Source organism: Salmo salar, chromosome ssa05 (assembly GCF_905237065.1).
Source record: "Salmo salar chromosome ssa05, Ssal_v3.1, whole genome shotgun sequence".
Lineage (NCBI taxonomy): Eukaryota > Metazoa > Chordata > Actinopteri > Salmoniformes > Salmonidae > Salmo > Salmo salar.
In genome coordinates, this window is record NC_059446.1 from 49,120,917 (window position 1) to 49,140,278 (window position 19,362).

At 45.0% G+C, this 19,362-nt stretch overlaps 1 protein-coding gene across 2 annotated transcripts in view; it reads right to left on the minus strand.

Moving 5' to 3' along the window:
* Positions 1-19,362, minus strand: part of LOC106605026 (ubiquitin carboxyl-terminal hydrolase 45) — a 50,706-nt gene that overhangs the window by 9,352 nt on the left and 21,992 nt on the right. For both annotated transcript variants that reach the window (XM_014200249.2, XM_014200248.2), the window contains exons 6-8: positions 8,032-8,183; positions 6,396-6,491; positions 5,975-6,105 (exon numbers count right to left, since the gene is read on the minus strand). In XM_014200249.2, the coding sequence (XP_014055724.1) occupies positions 5,975-6,105; positions 6,396-6,491; positions 8,032-8,183 (379 nt within the window). The remainder of the gene's footprint in view (positions 1-5,974; positions 6,106-6,395; positions 6,492-8,031; positions 8,184-19,362) is intronic.

A 19,362-nucleotide genomic window follows, 5' to 3' on the forward strand; every position in this document is an offset into this window, starting at 1 on the left:
GTTGTTTATGGTTTATAAAATGAGTAAATCTAGGACAGGCAAACACAAATCATTGGTACACAAACACCCACCCACTCAGACAAGCATGCACAAAGCAATCAACCACATGCATAAAGCAATCAGCTGTATCAATAGTGCATACAGAGACATCAATGAGAGTGGAGAAAGGCCATTATTTCTTTCTCAAGGACTTTTCGTTGGTTCATCCATTCAATTTCCTCTCCTCTCTGCAGCTTTCTGGTGCTTAAAGGCAGCTATTGTTTCATTCCCACAGCTTTCATTAAACCAGTTAGGGTCACACACATATATACATGCATACCCAGACAATGACCTCCTGCCTTCGTGTGTTAAGCAAGATTCCAAGTAAAGAAGATGAATGATTTTGTTAATGGCGTCTCCTATAACAATGACACACATTCATTATTTGATGGAATTTCTTTCCTTTCGTAGCTAATTTTAAGACCTGTGCAAGTATTTGCAAATGAAATTTGACATTGCAGGTGAAAATGGCTGTAGGGCTTACCAACAGCCTACTGTGCAAGCCAATTCAAAATTTCTTCAATAGAAAGCACTTTACTGTCTAGAGTACACATATCTCCCATCATTATCATTCCCCAGCAGTTCATGTAACTACGGGAGAAAACGTATGGTGATGGTGCCAGTGGACAACCTGCGTGTTCATGCCCCAGCGCTCGTAGAGGGGGCTCTCCTTGAGCCTGTCCCTAGCCACAGCAGGACAGATGTAGGGACAGATGTTAGGGCCAGATGGGCAGCCAGGGCCAGAGCCACCACTACAACCTGTTGGGCAGCGCCAGCCACACAGCCATAGAACAGGTTGGCCCCGACATGCTGGCAGGACAACATGCAGCTGACCTGAGAGAACCACTGACCACTCCTAACCCAATGCTATCTGAGTGCACAGGGTCACAGAGGAGGGCAAGTAAATTCGTTGCCTCTTTGATACCAGTTTAGCATCTGACCATCTATAACAATGATCACCGTCTTGATCACTGGATAACCGGAATACTGGTACTTGTTCTAAGGGCGTTAGCCTACATGTTTGTATGTCCTATTTTATAACGCCCCTGAGCAGCTCTCCACAGAGAAATGGGTCCTCCTAAAAGGCATTGTAGGGGCTTCATTGTCCCAGGTATAGCATCCTGATCTGATGTCATATCTTCTCTACATACAGGCCAATGACCCGTTCAGATTGGCCCGCAATGCAAATGAAACCAAACGATTTACCCCTTTGAACTGGTGAACCATTCTTCCTGGCGAGCTCCCAGACCCAATCAGAACAGAGGTACTCATCCTCTAACTGGCAGCAGAGTGGATGGGCCTACAGTCTGGATCATCTCTGCCATGTGCTGATGGATGTTGACGTCAAGCCCCAGAATGGGTGACTGGAGCTGGGGGAGAGACGAATGGCCACCTGCCCCCAACACAGGTCATGAGCAGGAGGTCTAGAGGACCAACTCAGCCCCCCTTCTCTACCTCTGTCCCTTTGCCCTCTCTCTGCCACACGCAAAGGGGGCAGAGATCACATATGTCCCTCATTTCATCCCCTTTAAAGATGCCAAAACGTAATGTAATATCTTCCTTCAAATGTGTCCAAAATTAGTGTTTTAAAGCATGTTTTCTTATCATATGAAAAATGGAAATTACAAATGGGGATTACAGTAGGAATAAGGCTTTTTATCAAGCAAATCGTGTCTTGCATGCATGCCAAACACACTCATCCCCAACTCTGCTTATCTAACAGCTCAAACACAAAGCGGGTCGGACTGGTACAGTATCTGGTCGGCACACAGTGATAATTGGGATTATAAGACAGACATAGGCACGCAGCAGTCTTAGGGTATTTTGTACGGGAACGGAACACGGAGCAGCGACGGGTGAGAGGCAGACGAGCAGCTCCAAAGGGATCAGTGGGAACGGCGCAGTCTAGAAGCTCATCCCAGTGGAAGAGAGGCAGAAGGGCCCTGTAGCGCTGCTCCCAATCTGGCCCTGACCAAAGCAGACAGCTGCGGTGCTAACACAATTAACAGCGGATGAGTTAGTACCAGACGCAAGGCAACCCCGGCACGTTGCACCACCTCGACAGGCAGAGGGGCGCACACACACAAACACTTTCAACACAACATATAAATCATATACATTGAGTCGCTTTCACATTGACACACATATTTACATAATAAAAGCCACTTACTGTATCTATCCAGCATTAGCATGTAAAAACACTCATCATGCATGTAAAAAAAACAACATCTATAACATAAAAATCAACACTTATCTGACTTATAGAACACCCTGCCTCATATGTAATCACATTCACAGGGTCACAGTGCCACATGCAATCAATTATGAAAGACATTCCTTTTAATAAGTGTAGGCCTATTTCTTAGCAACGTCTCGCTCTTCTGCCATACCCACATTATCGAATGCAGCTTTTTTTTCCCTACCTCCCTACATTTCTGAGTGTATTGAATCTTTTCAAATCCAATTTTATTGGTCACATACACATGGTTAGCAGATGTTAATGCGAGTGTAGCGAAATGCTTGTGCTTCTAGTTCCAACAGTGCAGTAGTATCTAACAAGAAATCTAACCATTCCCAACAACTACATAATATACACAAATCTAACAAGTAATATAACAATTCCCCAACAACTACCTAATAAAGACAAATCTAAAAGGGGTATATGGATGAGCGATGGCCGAGCGGCATAGGCAAGGTGCAGTAGATGGTATAAGATACAGTATACTCATGATATGAGTAATGTAAGATATGTAAACATTATTAAAGTGGCATTAGAGTGGCATTGTTTAAAGTGACTAGTGATCCATTTCTTAAAGTGTCCAGTGATTGGGTCTCAATGTAGGCAGCAGCCTCTCTGAGTTAGCGATTGCTGTTTAGCAGTCTGATGGCCTTGGGATGGAAGCTGTTTCTCAATCTCTCGGTCTCAGTTTTGATGCACATATAGACTATTCCTCACAAGGACAGACAAAAGCGTGATACGTAACATCAGAAACATAATGAACGCCTTGCATAGGCAGCTGAAGGTCTGTGGACATGATTTATATCAGGCATTGTGAGACCAGCTGAATGGTCTTCAACGCTTCAGCGGCAGGAGATCTTCCATGCATGTTCAGACCTGTGTGGCCATGTGCCTTTGTGTGGCTGCCTGCTCATTGTTGAACCCTGCTATTTTCCTACTGCGTTAGACTTACACAAAAGGTTGGTATTTTTTGGGGCCTACAAGTCATGAAAGAAGATCAGTCAGTGTGTACGCGCGTTCGCAGAGTGCATTTGTGCAAATCTGTGTGTGTATTATTTCACAACTTAACGCTAGAGTAAGGAAAAAGGGGGGTAAAAGTGTTCCTGTGTAAGCATAGGCAAGATTCTCTAGATGAAACTTTAATGACTGCCCAAAGTCATATGACAATTCTTTTTTAAATCAGAATAAATTGTAGAGCTTTTTCCTCTCGTGCGCCATACACACATCCCCCACCACAGCAACATAGGGCTAGTGGTGTGTCTGGGTACAAGCCGAGTCTCTCACTGGCACCAGAAACAGTGTGTGTGGTGTTGACCCTCCAAACCACTGGGCCTGGCGCTGGTCCGAGCCTGACCCGTCCAGCTGGCACAGAGGGCCTGGCGTTGGGTATAGTGGGGCAGCCAGAAGGGCAGGCCAGATAGGGAGTGACTCAGCTGGTCAAGGGTGAACACAACAACACATTAGGCAACAACACACTGTTATATCTGGAGTATTTCTCCTGTCTTATCCGGTGTCCTGTGTGAATTTAAGTATGCTCTCTCTAATTCTCTCTTTCTCTCTCAGAGGACCTGAGCCCTTGGACCATGCCTCTGGACACCTGGCATGATGACTCCTTGTTGTCCCCAGTCCACCTGGCCGTGCTGCTGCTCCAGTTTCAATTGTTCTGCCTGCGGCTATGGAACCCTGACCTGTTCACTGTGATTACTATTATTTACCATGCTGGTCATTTCTGAACATTTGAACATCTTGGCCATGTTCTGTTATAATCTCCACCCGGCACAGCCAGAAGAGGACTGGCCACCCCTCATTTTTCTACTGTATTATTGACTGTATGTTTGTTTTACTCCATGTGTAACTCTGTGTTCTTGTATGTGTCGAACTGCTTTGCTTTATCTTGGCCAGGTCGCAATTGTAAATGAGAATTTGTTCTCAACTTGCCGACTTTGTTAAAATAAAGGTGAAATAAAATAAAAAATAAATAGCCTGGTTCCTCTCTGGGTTTCTTCCTAGGTTTTGGCCTTTCTAGGGAGTTTTTCCTAGCCACTGTGCTTCTACACCTGCATTGCTTGCTGTTTGGGGGTTAACCAAGTAGCCAGGTTAACCAACCAGTGTGTTGTTAAGCACTAGGGTGCACATTCTCAGGTCAGGGCCGGCAACACGCCACTGAGCTAGGAGACATCGGGTAATAAAGACGAGGATTGGACATGCACACAGACTAGAGTGTATATGCGAAGGACGGGAGAGCGATGGCAAATCATGTGTGTGCATAGAAACATGGGATGAGGTGTGTAGCACGTGCATAAGTATGTGTCGAGTGAATGTGTGCATGGAAGAAGGGTTTGAATAAAGGCATGCGTCTGTGTAATGCGCATGTGAGCATGAGGAAGGACATGAAATGAGGTCTACTGGGTGAATGTGTGTTGTGTATGCGCATGCGTGCTGTGCCTATGCCCGGCTGAGTGCATATGCACTGCAGGGTGAGGTAGTACCAGGTGAAGGGTGGCATTGCTCTCTCACACACACACACACACACACACACACACACCTGGGCAGATGAAAGGCCGGGTACTGGGACATACCAGAGGCACCCAGGCGGCCGACCGTCTCCGCGCTTCAGCCACCCGAATGTTCCCCATCCCACCCAAATGTACAGAGCCTGGTCCTACCTAACCCAACAGGCCCCACACACTACAGCCAGTCTGGGCCAAACCAGCCGTTCACCATGTTCCAACAACAAGAGCCAACCAACCATTCACCACATGTTCAAAGAGAGACCTAACCAACCGTTCAGCATGTTCAAAGGTGACCGTGTTCACAAGCGTTCACCATGAAACTGGGAGGGCTGCCCGGGCCAGCCACTCAGCCGGTTCACTATCCTCAAGTTCAAACAAACACAGGTTGTGCGGCGTGTTAAAGAGAACAAGGACATGCCATGCTGTTTTGATCGCAGCTGGAAGCAGATTGCATCAGAGCCATTTTGTGCAGTGAGGTCTACTGTTCGTTCCATGTGGAGTGCGTTGGTGTTAATGGTTTAGTGTTGAGCAGCGTTGGGGAGCAGTTTGGACTGAAGACTGGATGGACCAGGTGCTGGTAGGGTCCAGCAGGTTGAGACAACCTCTTCTCTGAAGTGGTCGCCATGGCAGCTTGACAACAGGGCAGGTAAGAGCTGTGGCCTCTGCCTGTACGGTTTGCTTGACTGTTGTCACGGCAATGGAGAAGTGCCAGACCAGTTGGGGCACGCTGACCTCTAACCTCGGGAGCAGGGCAGCTTGTCTGCATATGAGGCTGTGTGTCTAACATTGATGCACCGCCGACGCCGCAACCACATCACAATGCTTCTACAGTGTTGCGCAGTGGTGATTCCATCAATCAAGTAAGGAAGAATTGATGGTAACAAAAACTATTGATATCTCTTGGTGATCAAGTTTGTCATTAGTACACAATGAAAGAGAATATAATTATGAAAGCTTTAGCCAACCTTTTACAGGTCTGTAGTGCCTCCTCTGGCACCCTACAGGGCAGCCCTCATATGCTCTTTTCATTAAAAATCTTTTAGCATGGACCAGCACAGGAAGCAGGTTAAGTCCACACCCATGCCTATACAATAGCCTATACTGGGTTCCGGCACAATCAGCACTAATGCTGTGAGACGGCCAACACATAAAATAAAGTTTAATGCAAAACGTAGATTCTTACTTCTGGCAGAGCTGGTTGAAAAGGATCTTGGGGTTGACAGGGCCCTTCCCAGACTCCTTCATGCTGTGTAGGAAGAGGAACATGGCCGAGGTCAGGGGCTCTGGACTGGGTAGAGTCACCGTCAACGCCCCCTGAAGGACAACCCCAGGAAAGGAGAGAGTGAGCGAGAGAACATATGAGTGTTAGACAAGGCATGTATTTCATACAGAGTGTTGCACTACCATGGAAAGCCTGAAGGGGCTTGACTGCATTCTACAGATGACTGGAGACGTGGGGGGTGGGCTACAACATGACTCAAGGGTTATTTACGATAGCCTGTTATGCTAATAATAAAAATAACCACCCATATAGACAGTAATAAGTGGCTTCCTGTGCCATGTACACTATAAGACTATACCAAGCACATGAGGGTGGAACGTACCACATTTGACTCGGCAGGGGGGCAGATCTTCAGCTTGTATCCCTTCTCCTTCACATCCTGTATCAGGTCGTTCAGCATGTGAGTCTGGGACAGATTCTGACGGACAGAAATCAGCCATTATTAAACCATTACCATTAATTTAGTCATCATCGTTTTCACCTGCATGGACAGGACAGAATCATTTCTTATCAGTTAGAAGAATCATGAATTAACATCTTCCTGCACTTCTTCCTTTTTATTTCATCATCCCTTCACAAAAAAAATATAAAAACATACAAATATTACAAATGCAAAAAAAATGATTGGTAAAACTGGAAAGTCTACAATTGAAAAAATCTCTATTAATTCTGAGAAACTGGCGGGTGTTAGCCTAAATATCATTATGCTAAAAAAGCCATTTCCAAAGAAATGATAAGCTGTGACTGAAACACAGAAGGGATTGCCTAGAGCCACCATTGTCCCATCATATTACTGCACCATCTCTTTCTTCCCTTTCAAACGACAGTTGTTTTGTCACATCCTGGCAATGAAGACAGTTGCTATGGAAAAGACACAATGGCTTCAGCAGTGTGAGCTTTTTCTCTGACAATTACGTTGTTTCACCAGCAAAATTGCAATTTTGAAGGAGACAATGGAGGATAGAAAGAGAGAGGGAAAAAAAACATGTAAAGGAAGAATGTTCGGTCTGGTTTCAATCACGAGAAAGCTCCAGAAGGTGATTAACAAAATGGCAGAAAACAGGAAGGGAATGTAAGTTTAAATCCCCCAAGACCAGACAGCGAACACACACTGGAACATAGAGAATGTGTTCCATACCAATCCTATTCTCCTGTGGATAGATGAGTCACACATACGCATATAAAATACCCTTGTACTATATATGCATAACTTGTTCTTGCCTATACTGCTGTATTGTAAAGACATTTATACAAGCCTTTCATGTGTTGTTGATTTTAAGAACAAATTCTTATTTACAACGACGGCCTACACCAGCCAAACCCGGACGACGCTGGGCCAATTGTGCACCGCCCTATGGGACTCCCAATCACGGCTGGTTTTGATACAGCCTGGATTCGAACCAGGGTGTCTGTAGTGACACCTCAAGCACTGAGATGCTGCGCCACTTGGGAGCCCCAGGCTGGTATGTTATGGTATTTTACTGTAGGCAGGAGCAGCACTTGACATGCCAGTTTGACCAGCCGTCATGTTTACAGTACACTGTTCCCTAGACCAGGGATGTTGAGGGAGAGAAAATGTTGTAGGTTTAAAGCTTATTTCCAGCAATTCTACACATTTTGTCATGAGGTGCATAGAACATTTAGCCGTTTTAAAGCTAATTTTCTTGCAATTCTATACATTTTGCCATGTCTAATGTTTATTCATGTGATATTTGAGTGACTCAAACATCACAAAAATATCTATGGTCTAACAAACCGAGCAAAACAATGTTAGCTGACATGGGCTAGTTGATCTGGACATTACTGACAAGTTATAAATAGTTCTCTAAGGTATGCAATGACCTTCATTACACCATTGGTAAAGACCCTCTTTGACATGACCTTATCCCTATGGTTGCATTTCATAAGCAGCCTCACCAATGTTTACGGTATACAAACCAATCTCATAATGACCGCACCTGCATAACTGCGTTAAAGAAGCAGGTGTTTCCTAGGTTGTTGATGCCTTTGACCGGGACTAGTGTGCTGTTGTTGACCGGACTCTTCCCTCTGGGCTGGTCTGCATAGTCGCTGGGCTCCTCTCTTAGCTTGATCATTTTCGATGTTGTTCCTGCAAGGCACAAAAAGGAAAAGTTGTTTTACTCCTATATACAAAGGTTTTGTCATTTTCAACTGTAGACTAGAGTTGTACGCGAGCACTCGATTCAAGGTTTGTATTCGATTACTAATGAGTATTTGACATTTTCAAATGCAAGTATTAAGCAGGTGAAATGTGCAGTGCATTCGGAAAGTATTCAGACCCCTTGACTTTTTCCACATTTTGTTACATTACAGCCTTATTCTAAAATTGATTAAATAGTTTTCCCCTCAATCTACACACAATACCCCATAATGACAAATCAAAAACGGTTTTCAGAAATGTTTGCAAATATCACATTTACATAAGTATTCAGACCCTTTACTCAGTACTCTTTTGAAGCACCCTTGGCAGTGATTACAGCTTCAAGTCTTCTTGGGTATAACGCTACAAGCTTGGCATACCTGTATTTGGGGAGTTTCTCCCATTCTCCTCTACAGATTCTCTCAAGCTGTCAGGTTGGATGGGGAGCGTCGCTACACAGCTATTTTCAGGTCTCTCCAGAGATGTTCAAATCGGGTTAACTTCATTAGGGTAGGGGGCACTATTTTCACCTCCGGATGAAAAACTGCCTGCTACTCAGGCCCAGAAGCTTGGATATGCATAAAATTGGTGGATTTGCATAGAAAACTCTAAAAAGTTTCCAAAACTGTTAAAATAATGTCTGTGAGTATAACAGAACTCATATGGCAGGCGAAAACCTGAGAAAAATCCATCCAGGAAGTGGGATTTTTTAATTTTGTAGTTTTCTATTGAATGCCATTACAGTATCCATTGACTTAGGACTCAAATTGCACTTCCTATGGCTTCCACTAGATGTCAACAGTCTTTAGAAATTGTTTCAGGCTTGTATTGTGAAAAATGAGGGAGTAAGACCAGTCTGAATGAGTGGACCCTGCAATGTCCCAGAGGTTTTTCATGCGCACGACCGAGACCACGCCTTTCTTGTTTTCCTTTTATATTTTTTATTTTATTTATTTATTTTATTTCACCTTTATTTAACCAGGTAGGCAAGTTGAGAACAAGTTCTCATTTACAATTGCGACCTGGCCAAGATAAAGCAAAGCAGTTCGACAACATACAAAAACACAGAGTTACACATGGAGTAAAACAACATACAATCAATGATGCAGTAGAAAAAAAATAAAAATAAAAATAAGATTATATACAATGTGAGCAAATGATGTGAGATAAGGGAGGTAAAGGCAAAAAAATGCCATGGTGGCAAAGTAAATAAAGTATAGCAAGAAAAACACTGGAATGGTAGATTTGTAGTTTGAAGAAAGTTCAGAGATAAAATATAAATAATATGGTGCAAAGGAGCAAAATAAATAAAATAAATAAATACAGTAGGGGAAGAGGTAGTAGTTTGGGCTAAATTATAGATAGGCTATGTACAGGTGCAGTGATCTGTGAGCTGCTCTGACAGCTGGTGCTTAAAGCTAGTGAGGGAGATAAGTGTTTCCAGTTTCAGAGATTTTTGTAGTTCGTTCCAGTCATTGGCAGCAGAGAACTGGAAGGAGAGACGACCAAAGGAGGAGTTGGCTTTAGGGGTGACCAGAGAGATATACCTGCTGGAGCGCGTGCTACAGGTGGGTGCTGCTATGGTGACCAGTGAGCGGAGATAAGGGGGGACTTTACCTAGCAGGGTCTTGTAGATGACCTGGAGCCAATGTGTTTGGCGACGATTATGAAGCGAAGGCCAGCCAACGAGAGCGTACAGGTCGCAGTGGTGGGTAGTATATGGGGCTTTGGTGACAAAACGGATGGCACTGTGATAGACTGCATCCAGCTTGTTGAGTAGGGTATTGGAAGCTATTTTGTAAATGACATCGCCGAAGTCGAGGATTGGTAGGATGGTCAGTTTTACGAGGGTATGTTTGGCAGCATGAGTGAAGGATGCTTTGTTGCAAAATAGGAAGCCAATTCGAGATTTCACTTTGGATTGGAGATGATTGATGTGAGTCTGGAGAGTTTACAGTCTAACCAGACACCTAGGTATTTGTAGTTGTCCACAAATTCTAAGTTAGAACCGTCCAGAGAAGTGATGCTGGACAGGCGGGCAGGTGCAGGCAGCGATCGGTTGAAGAGCATGCATTTAGTTTTACTTGTGTTTAGGAGCAGTTGGAGACCACGGAAGGAGAGTTGAATGGCATTGAAGCTCGTCTGGAGGGTTGTTAACACAGTGTCCAAAGAAGGGCCAGAAGTGTACAGAATGGTGTCGTCTGCGTAGAGGTGGATCAGAGATTCACCAGCAGCAAGAGCGACATCATTTATGTATACAGAGAAAAGAGTTGGCCCAAGAATTGAACCCTGTGGTACCCCCATAGAGACTGCCAGAGGTCCAGACAGTAGGCCCTCCGATTTGACACACTGAACTCTGTCAGAGAAGTAGTTGGTGAACCAGGCGACGCAATCGTTTGAGAAACCAAGGCTACTGAGTCTGCCGATGAGGATGTGGTGATTAACAGAGTCAAAAGCTTTGGCCAGGTCAATGAATACGGCAGCACAGTATTGTTTCTTATCGATGGCGGTTACGATGTCGTTTAGGACCTTGAGCGTGGCTGAGGTGCACCCATGACCAGCTCTGAAACCAGATTGCATAGCGGAGAGGGTGCGGTGGGATTCGAAATGGTCGGTAATCTGTTTGTTAACTTGGCTTTCGAAGACCTTAGAAAGGCAGGGTAGGATGGATATAGGTCTGTAGCAATTTGGGTCAAGAGTGTCACCTCCTTTGAAGAGGGGGATGACAGCAGCTGCTTTCCAATCTATGGGAATCTCAGACGACACGAGATTTGATTTGTAGGGGTCCAGATTTTGCAGCTCTTTCAGAACATCAGCTGAATGGATTTGGGAGAAGGAGAAATGGGGAGGCTTGGGCGAGTAGCTGTGGGGGGTGCAGTGCTGTTGAATGCAGTAGGGGTAGTTAGGTGGAAAGCATGGCCAGCCGTAGAAAAATGCTTGACGAAGAAATATTGACGAAGCTTTTGTCCGGTTGAAATGTTATTGATTATTATGACTAAAAACAACCTGAGGATTGATTATAAACATCATTTGACATGTTTCTATGAACTTTACTGATACTTTTAGGATTTTTTGTCTGTCTGATGCGACTGCCTTTGAGCCTATGGATTACTGAACAAAACGAGCGAAGAAAACTGAGGTTTTTGGATATAAAGAGGGACTTTATCGAACAAAACAAACATTTATTGAGTAAATGGGAGTCTTGTGAGTGCAACCATATGAAGTTCATCAAAGGTAAGTGATTAATTTTATCACTATTTCTGACTTGTGTAACTACTTGGCTGGTAACTGTTTGTAATGATTAGTCTGCTGGGCGCTGTTCTCAGATAATCGCTTCACCGTAAAGCCTTTTTGAAATCTGACACCGTGGTTGGATTAACAAGAAGTTAATCTTTAAACCAATGTATAACACTTGTATGTTTTATGAATTTTTATAATGAGTATTTCTGTTTTGGAATTTGGCGCTCTGCAATTTCACTGGATGTTGGCCAGGTGGGACGGTAGCATCCCACACCCCCTAGAGAGGTTAAAGGCCGGGCTCTGGCTGGGGCACTCAAGGACATTCAGAGACTTGCCCCGAAGCCACTCTTGCGTTGTCTTGGCTGTGTGTTTAGGGTCGCTGTCCAATTGGAAGGTGAACCTTCGCCCCAGTCTGAGGTCCTGAGCGTTCTGGAGCAGGTTTTCATCAAGGATCTCTCTGTACTTTGCTCCGTTCATCTTTCCCTCAATCATGACAAGTCTCCCACAGCATGATGTTGCCACCACCATGCTTCACCGTAGGGATGGTGCTAGCTTTCCTCCAGACGTGACGTTTGGCATTTTAGGCCAAAGAGTTCAATCTTGGTTTCATCAGACCAGAAAATCTGGTTTCTCATGGTCCTTTAGTTGCCTTTTGGCAAACTCCAAGCGTGCTGTCATGTGCCTTTTACTGAGGAGTTGCTTACATCTGGCCACTCTACCATAAAAGGCCTGATTGGTGGATTGCTGCAGAGATGGTTGTCCTTCTGGAAAGTTCTCCCATCTCCACAGAGGAACTCTGGAGCTCTGTCAGAGTGACCATCGGCTTCTTGGTCACCTCCCTGACCAAGGCCCTTCTCCCCCGATTGCTCAGTTTGGTGGGGAGGCCAGCTGTAGGAAGAGTATTGGTGCTTCCAAACTTCTTGCATTTAAGAATGATGGAGGCCACTGTGTTCTTGGGGACCTTCAATGCTGCAGACATTTTTTTTGTTACTCTTCCCCAGATCTGTGCCTCGACACAATCCTGTCTCGGAGCTCTACGGACAATTCCTTCGATCTCATGGCTTTGATTTTTTTTATGAGGGATTTTTAAATAATTTTTTTAATAAGGCTGTAACGTAACAAAATGTGGAAAAAGTCAATGGGGCTGAATACTTTCTGAATGCACTGTATATGCACTGACAAATGTTTTAGCTAAGATGCGCTTACTGTTCGTTTAGTATGTCAAGTGCAGTGAAAATGTGTTACGTTTTTTTTCCCCCGCATGGGGTCACCTTGCAAGAGAGTTTGTCTGTATCAATGTAGCTTGTTGCAGCAAAGGCATTTTGAAACTTTACATACGAAGCAAGTTCTCTGAGGTCACCAGAGAAAAAACACCTAAAGTGTCCCTCAATTTCCTGTGAGACCAGAGCTTAATAGTTTGTTCAGGGAGACAGGGGTTGCATTCAACCCATTACGTGCTGGGATGGCTTCTTAGTGGGGGCCAGTCCCGGTCCCGGCAACACACACACACACACACACACACACACACACACACACACACACACACACACACACACACACACACACACACACACACACACACACACACACACACACACACACACACACACACCGGAGCAAACTGCAAACATGGTCTCCTGCGGTGGAAGTGGGTTAAAGTGCGGGAGGCCAGGGCGGCAGCTGGAAGGAGAGCTGGGTCATATGGGAGAGAGCAGATGACAGCTGGAGAAGTTTCCACTGTTTAGGGAGAGACTGCTCTCTGGCCCAGCTGTTACTCCTCCATGACCGTCCCAACTCAGCAAGAGGGAGGCAGTCGTCAGTGCAGAGCAGGCCAGCCGGGACAAGCACTGAGGGATTATAGTTGGGGAGCAGTCAGGAGGCTGACAGCTCTGTGCACTAGTCTAACACTCAAACCATGGGGTCTGGCTGGCTGAGACAAACTAAGTACATCTCTGTACAAAATTCTTATCTACAAAACGAGGGGGATGTAATGCTAAGAAACACTTTAGGAAAGTCAGGAACCAGGGCAAATCGGGCCCCTAAGAGGCGAAAGAGTGATAAGATACTTCTTCTTGACACATCTGACATCATTAAGTATACATGGTTGTCTTGATGAAATCAAACACAAAAACACACGCAGAAGATACACTACATGACCAAAAGTATGTGGATACCTGCTCGTTGAACATCTCATTCTAAAATCATGGGCATTAATACGGAGTTGGTCGCCCCTTTGCTGATATAACAGCCTCCACTCTTCTGGGAAGGCTTTTCACTAGATGCTGCGGGGACTTGCTTCCATTCAGCCAAAAGAGCATTAGTGAGTTTGGAAACTGATGTTGGGGGATTAGGCCTCGCTTGAAGTCGGCATTCCAACTCATCTCAAAGGTGTTCAATGGAGTTGAGGTCAGGGCTCTGTGCAAGTCAATCAAGTTCTTCCACACCGATCTCGACAAATCATTTTTGTACGGACCTCGCTTTATGCACGGGGACATTGTCATGCTAACACAGCAAAGGGCCTTCCCCAAACTGTTGCCACAAAGTTGGATGCACAGAATCGTCAATAATGATTTCCCTTCAATGGAACTAAGGAGCCTAGCCCGAACCATGAAAAACAGCCCCAGACCATTGTCCCCTCCACCAAACTTTACAGTTGGCACCATGCATTCGGGCAGGAAGCGTTCTCCTGGCATCCAATGGCGGCAAGCTTTACACCACTCCAGGCAATGCTTCGCATTGCGCTGCTCGGCCATGGAAACCCATTTCCTGAAGCTCCCAATGAACAGTTCTTGTGCTGACATTGCTTTCAGAGGCAGTTTGGAACTTGGTAGTGAGTGTTAAAACAGAGGACAGACGCACTATGCTCTCATTCGGCGGTCTCGTTCTGTCAGCTTGTGAGGCCTACCGCTTCGCGGTTGAGCTATTGCTGCTCCTAGAAGTTTCCACTTCTCAATAACAGCACTTACAGTTGACCAGGACAGCCATTGCAGCGCAGAAATTTGACGAATTGACTTGTTGAAAAGGTGAAATCATATGACGGTGCGGCGTTGAAAGTAACTGAGCTCTTCAGGGAAGGCAGTTCTACTGTCAATGTTTGTCTATGGAGATTGCATGGCGGTGCGCTTGATTTTATACACCTGTCATGCTAGGACCTAGTACAAACGTTACAGGCCATCCTTTCCTATTCTGTTGTCATTAGTGTCATTTGTGAAGGGAGAGACAAGTGTTGTTCCGTCACATTAGGCATTAATGAACAAAACAAGTGAGAGGACCCAAGGCTGTTGAGATGAGAGAAAGCCCCCTTTGTGCCTGTTTGCCTTCCTGCCCCTCCCCCTCCCCTAACCCATAACTCACACCACTTACACAATTTAGCCCTTTTCTTTCATGCTCCGGGAGACAGCAAGCTGCTTAACCGTGAATTAACACACACTTCTCATGTGTACATTAATCAGTGTTACAAGACTACCAGAGACGGGAAAAGGTGGGTGGCCATGCCTTTGTCAGTATCTCTGTTGATTTTAAATTTTCTAAATGGGAAGAGATGAGAAATGTGATCATCTTAGGTAATCAATGTCAGTATGTGACATTATCTTTATGACTATAATTATATGACATTGTTATTATTTGGGTGACAGGACAGGGGACTACCTGCAGTACCTACCTATTTCATCATATAAATGGTATCAAATGGCGATTGCCATAACTGCATGTACCATAAGTAAACCAAACCAGCATGTGCTTGGTTAGAGGATGTTAAGCTACCTTGAGGACTCAGGACCATGTATTCTGGTATCTGCCAGCAGCACTTCCAGACAGATGGCTCAGTTAGCAGTGGACCCCTTGCTGCTGCCCTGCTCCCCAAGCCAATGAGGCCAGTCCGCTTCTGGCTCTGACCCAGCATGACAAGGGCAAGGTGAGAGAGACATGAACGAAAATACCCTTAACCCAAAGTTTTCATTGTGAAAACAAGACCCTCCTGCCCACCCTTTCTCTCCTCAAAAAAATAAAATAAAATAGGCCTTGCACATGCTCCCTGAAGAAATGCTCCCTGCGATTCTCACGATTCTATATGTATTGCCATTCGATACTGTGATTTTTATTGAGATTTGATGTTCCAAACATATTGCTCACTATACAGAATATGTCTGCTGCAGAGGGACAAGAGAGACCATGAGAAAATTTGTTTTGATCAGTCAAGGAAATAAGTACTGAAAACATGTTGGCTCACTTTAAAAAGATGGAGAACAAGCTGTAGGATGAAACATTTTGACGCAGGTACAGCCGACTGGCACTAGCTACCGCTACCAAGTATAAATGTATTTTACAAATGTATACTTCGTCAAATATCAATATAATATCATGATTCTTCCCCCCCCCCCCCATCACTACCATTGGAGTATGACCCAGTTTGTAAACCCATAACAGAGATCAGGACAAGTGTGTACCTATGGCAGGCTGAGGATGTGGACGGTCCCCCCCTAACCTCCCCCCTAGATCTACTCTACCACCACAGAATCAGTTAGTGATCCAGCTAAAACATCGACTGAGAATGTCTAACATCAAATATTGATGATAATTACTCGGATGTATGGCAGATGGATGTTCTTTGCCTGGCACTGTGATGGTCTCTGTGACCAAGCGGGGCGGGGTTCCGCCTTGGGACCATTGAATGGAGTGTTGGTCCAACCCAGTCCAGCCAAAAGCATCTGTCCCTCCAGCCGCCACACTGGAAACATCTGGAGGTCTGTCTGTCTGGAACTAAACAGACATCAGGGAGGGGCCCATATGGCCACACTACACAACACATTGCAAACAAGTGTGGACGGGGTAGTTCCTGGTAGAATGAGAGAACAAGTTAGAGAAATACGATACTTTTTTTCTGGAATCTGTAAGCGATGGGGAATATGTGACGAGATGGGTATGTAGCTTTGTGAGAATGTACCTGTTTATACAAGTGTGTGTGTGTGACAGAGTATTCCGACCGGCTCCTTGGCTAAGGAGAGGGGAAAACTGGACGGAATGGGAATGCCAATGGACACACTTCATCTGGGACCGCCACTGAAGGTAAACAATGTTCAGGGAGCCATCTGCCAGGGACCCGGGAAGGGGGTGCAACGAGCACAAGCATATGGAAAAGCAGATTTTTCCTCCCCCTGCAGCAGTCGGGGAAGGTAAAATGTCAGCATGCGCTGCGTCCACGCTTGACTGTGCCGCGCTCGGCACCACCACCTGGCCCTCCTTGCTCAGCCACCGAATATGGGCAGCAGTGACACTGTTGAGCTTGTCCCCAGGGCAGACTAAACGATCACGATCCCTGTCTGCCCCCCTCCTGCTGACTCCCTCCTCAACTCCCAGCTCTTTTTCACACAAGTGAGAGAGAAAAAAATGGCTATTGTTTGCTTTCTTTATGGAAAAAAAGACAATAATAATAATAATATATATATATATATATATATATATATATATATATATATATATATATATATATACACACTGCTCAAAAAAATAAAGGGAACACTTAAACAACACATCCTAGATCTGAATGAAAGAAATAATCTTATTAAATACTTTTTTCTTTACATAGTTGAATGTGCTGACAACAAAATCACACAAAAATAATCAATGGAAATCCAATTTATCAACCCATGGAGGTCTGGATTTGGAGTCACACTCAAAATTAAAGTGGAAAACCACACTACAGGCTGATCCAACTTTGATGTAATGTCCTTAAAACAAGTCAAAATGAGGCTCAGTAGTGTGTGTGGCCTCCACGTGCCTGTATGACCTCCCTACAATGCCTGGGCATGCTCCTGATGAGGTGGCAGATGGTCTCCTGAGGGATCTCCTCCCAGACCTGGACTAAAGCATCTGCTAACTCCTGGACAGTCTGTGGTGCAACGTGGCGTTGGTGGATGGAGCGAGACATGATGTCCCAGATGTGCTCAATTGGATTCAGGTCTGGGGAACGGGTGGGCCAGTCCATAGCATCAATGCCTTCCTCTTGCAGGAACTGCTGACACACTCCAGCCACATGAGGTCTAGCATTGTCTTGCATTAAGAGGAACCCAGGGCCAACCGCACCAGCATATGGTCTCACAAGGGGTCTGAGGATCTCATCTCGGTACCTAATGGCAGTCAGGCAGCCATGCGAGCACATGGAGGGCTGTGCGGCCCCCCAAAGAAATGCCAAACCGGTCATGCTTGAGGATGTTGCAGGCAGCAGAACGTTCTCCACGGCGTCTCCAGACTCTGTCACGTCTGTCACGTGCTCAGTGTGAACCTGCTTTCATCTGTGAAGAGCACAGGGCGCCAGTGGCGAATTTGCCAATCTTGGTGTTCTCTGGCAAATGCCAAACGTCCTGCACGGTGTTGGGCTGTAAGCACAACCCCCACCTGTGGACGTCGGGCCCTCATACCACCCTCATGGAGTCTGTTTCTGACCGATTGAGCAGACACATGCACATTTGTGGCCTGCTGGAGGTCATTTTGCAGGGCTCTGGCAGTGCTCCTCCTGCTCCTCCTTGCACAAAGGCGGAGGTAGCGGTCCTGCTGCTGGGTTGTTGCCCTCCTACGGCCTCCTCCACGTCTCCTGATGTACTGGCCTGTCTCCTGGTAGTGCCTCCATGCTCTGGACACTATGCTGACAGACACAGCAAACCTTCTTGCCACAGCTCGCATTGATGTGCCATCCTGGATGAGCTGTACTACCTGAGCCACTTGTGTGGGTTGTAGACTCCGTCTCATGCTACCACTAGAGTGAAAGCACCGCCAGCATTCAAAAGTGACCAAAACATCAGCCAGGAAGCATAGGAACTGAGAAGTGGTCTGTGGTCCCCACCTGCAGAACCACTCCTTTATTGGGGGTGTCTTGCTAATTGCCTATAATTTCCACCTGTTGTCTATTCCATTTGCACAACAGCATGTGAAATTTATTGTCAATCAGTGTTGCTTCCTAAGTGGACAGTTTGATTTCACAAAAGTGTGATTGACTTGGAGTTACATTGTGTTGTTTAAGTGTTCCCTTTATTTTTTTGAGCAGTGTATATCCAAAAACTTATATTGAGGCTGAGGTGTAATTTATATCGGAATTTGTGGACACAAGCTATTATTGCAATAATTCAATAGCGCAAATCTAAGTCCATCATTTAATGCACGGAATACTGAAACAACAATTGGACACACCGTGCGCTGTGCTGTCACTAGATGCCAAAAAGGCTTTTGACAGGCTCAAATGGCAGTATTGTTGGCGGATTTAAGGAAATTTGGTTTGGGAAAGCATTTTATCGATATGGTTCGTGGATTGTACGCTAAACTTTTTGCCATGATGTCAACAAATGACATACAATCAAGTCCATTTCCTATTTTTCGTGGATGTAGACAAGGTGACGGCTTATCTCCGACATTCATTCTCTCTCTAGAGCCGCATGAGGCAGAATGCAATTGCTTCTCCTATACCGATTAAATCATCATCTCATATCTCTATACACGTATGATGTCATTTTAGATATGATAGATATTGAGAATTCAATATTACAAATTGATGTCAGGATATAAATCAGCATTAAATGTTGATCAATGAAACGGCCAAGAAAGTTTCACTTCACTCAACAAATCCTGTTAAAACCCAGTCCACTTATTTGGGCATTAAAGCTGCAATATGTAACTTTTTATGGCGACCCCGCCAAATTCACATAGAAATGTGTGTATTAGATCTGTTCTATGTGCGCTATTTCTATGCTTCCTGTTCTTAAGTTTTGTTTTTGCGTCTTTTACTTTCGGTTTTGTACACCACATCCAAACAGATGAAAATACAATCTTTTAGGTTATTGGAAAATATATTTCACAGTGGTGTAGATGGTACAATAATCCTCTACACTATACTTGCTTG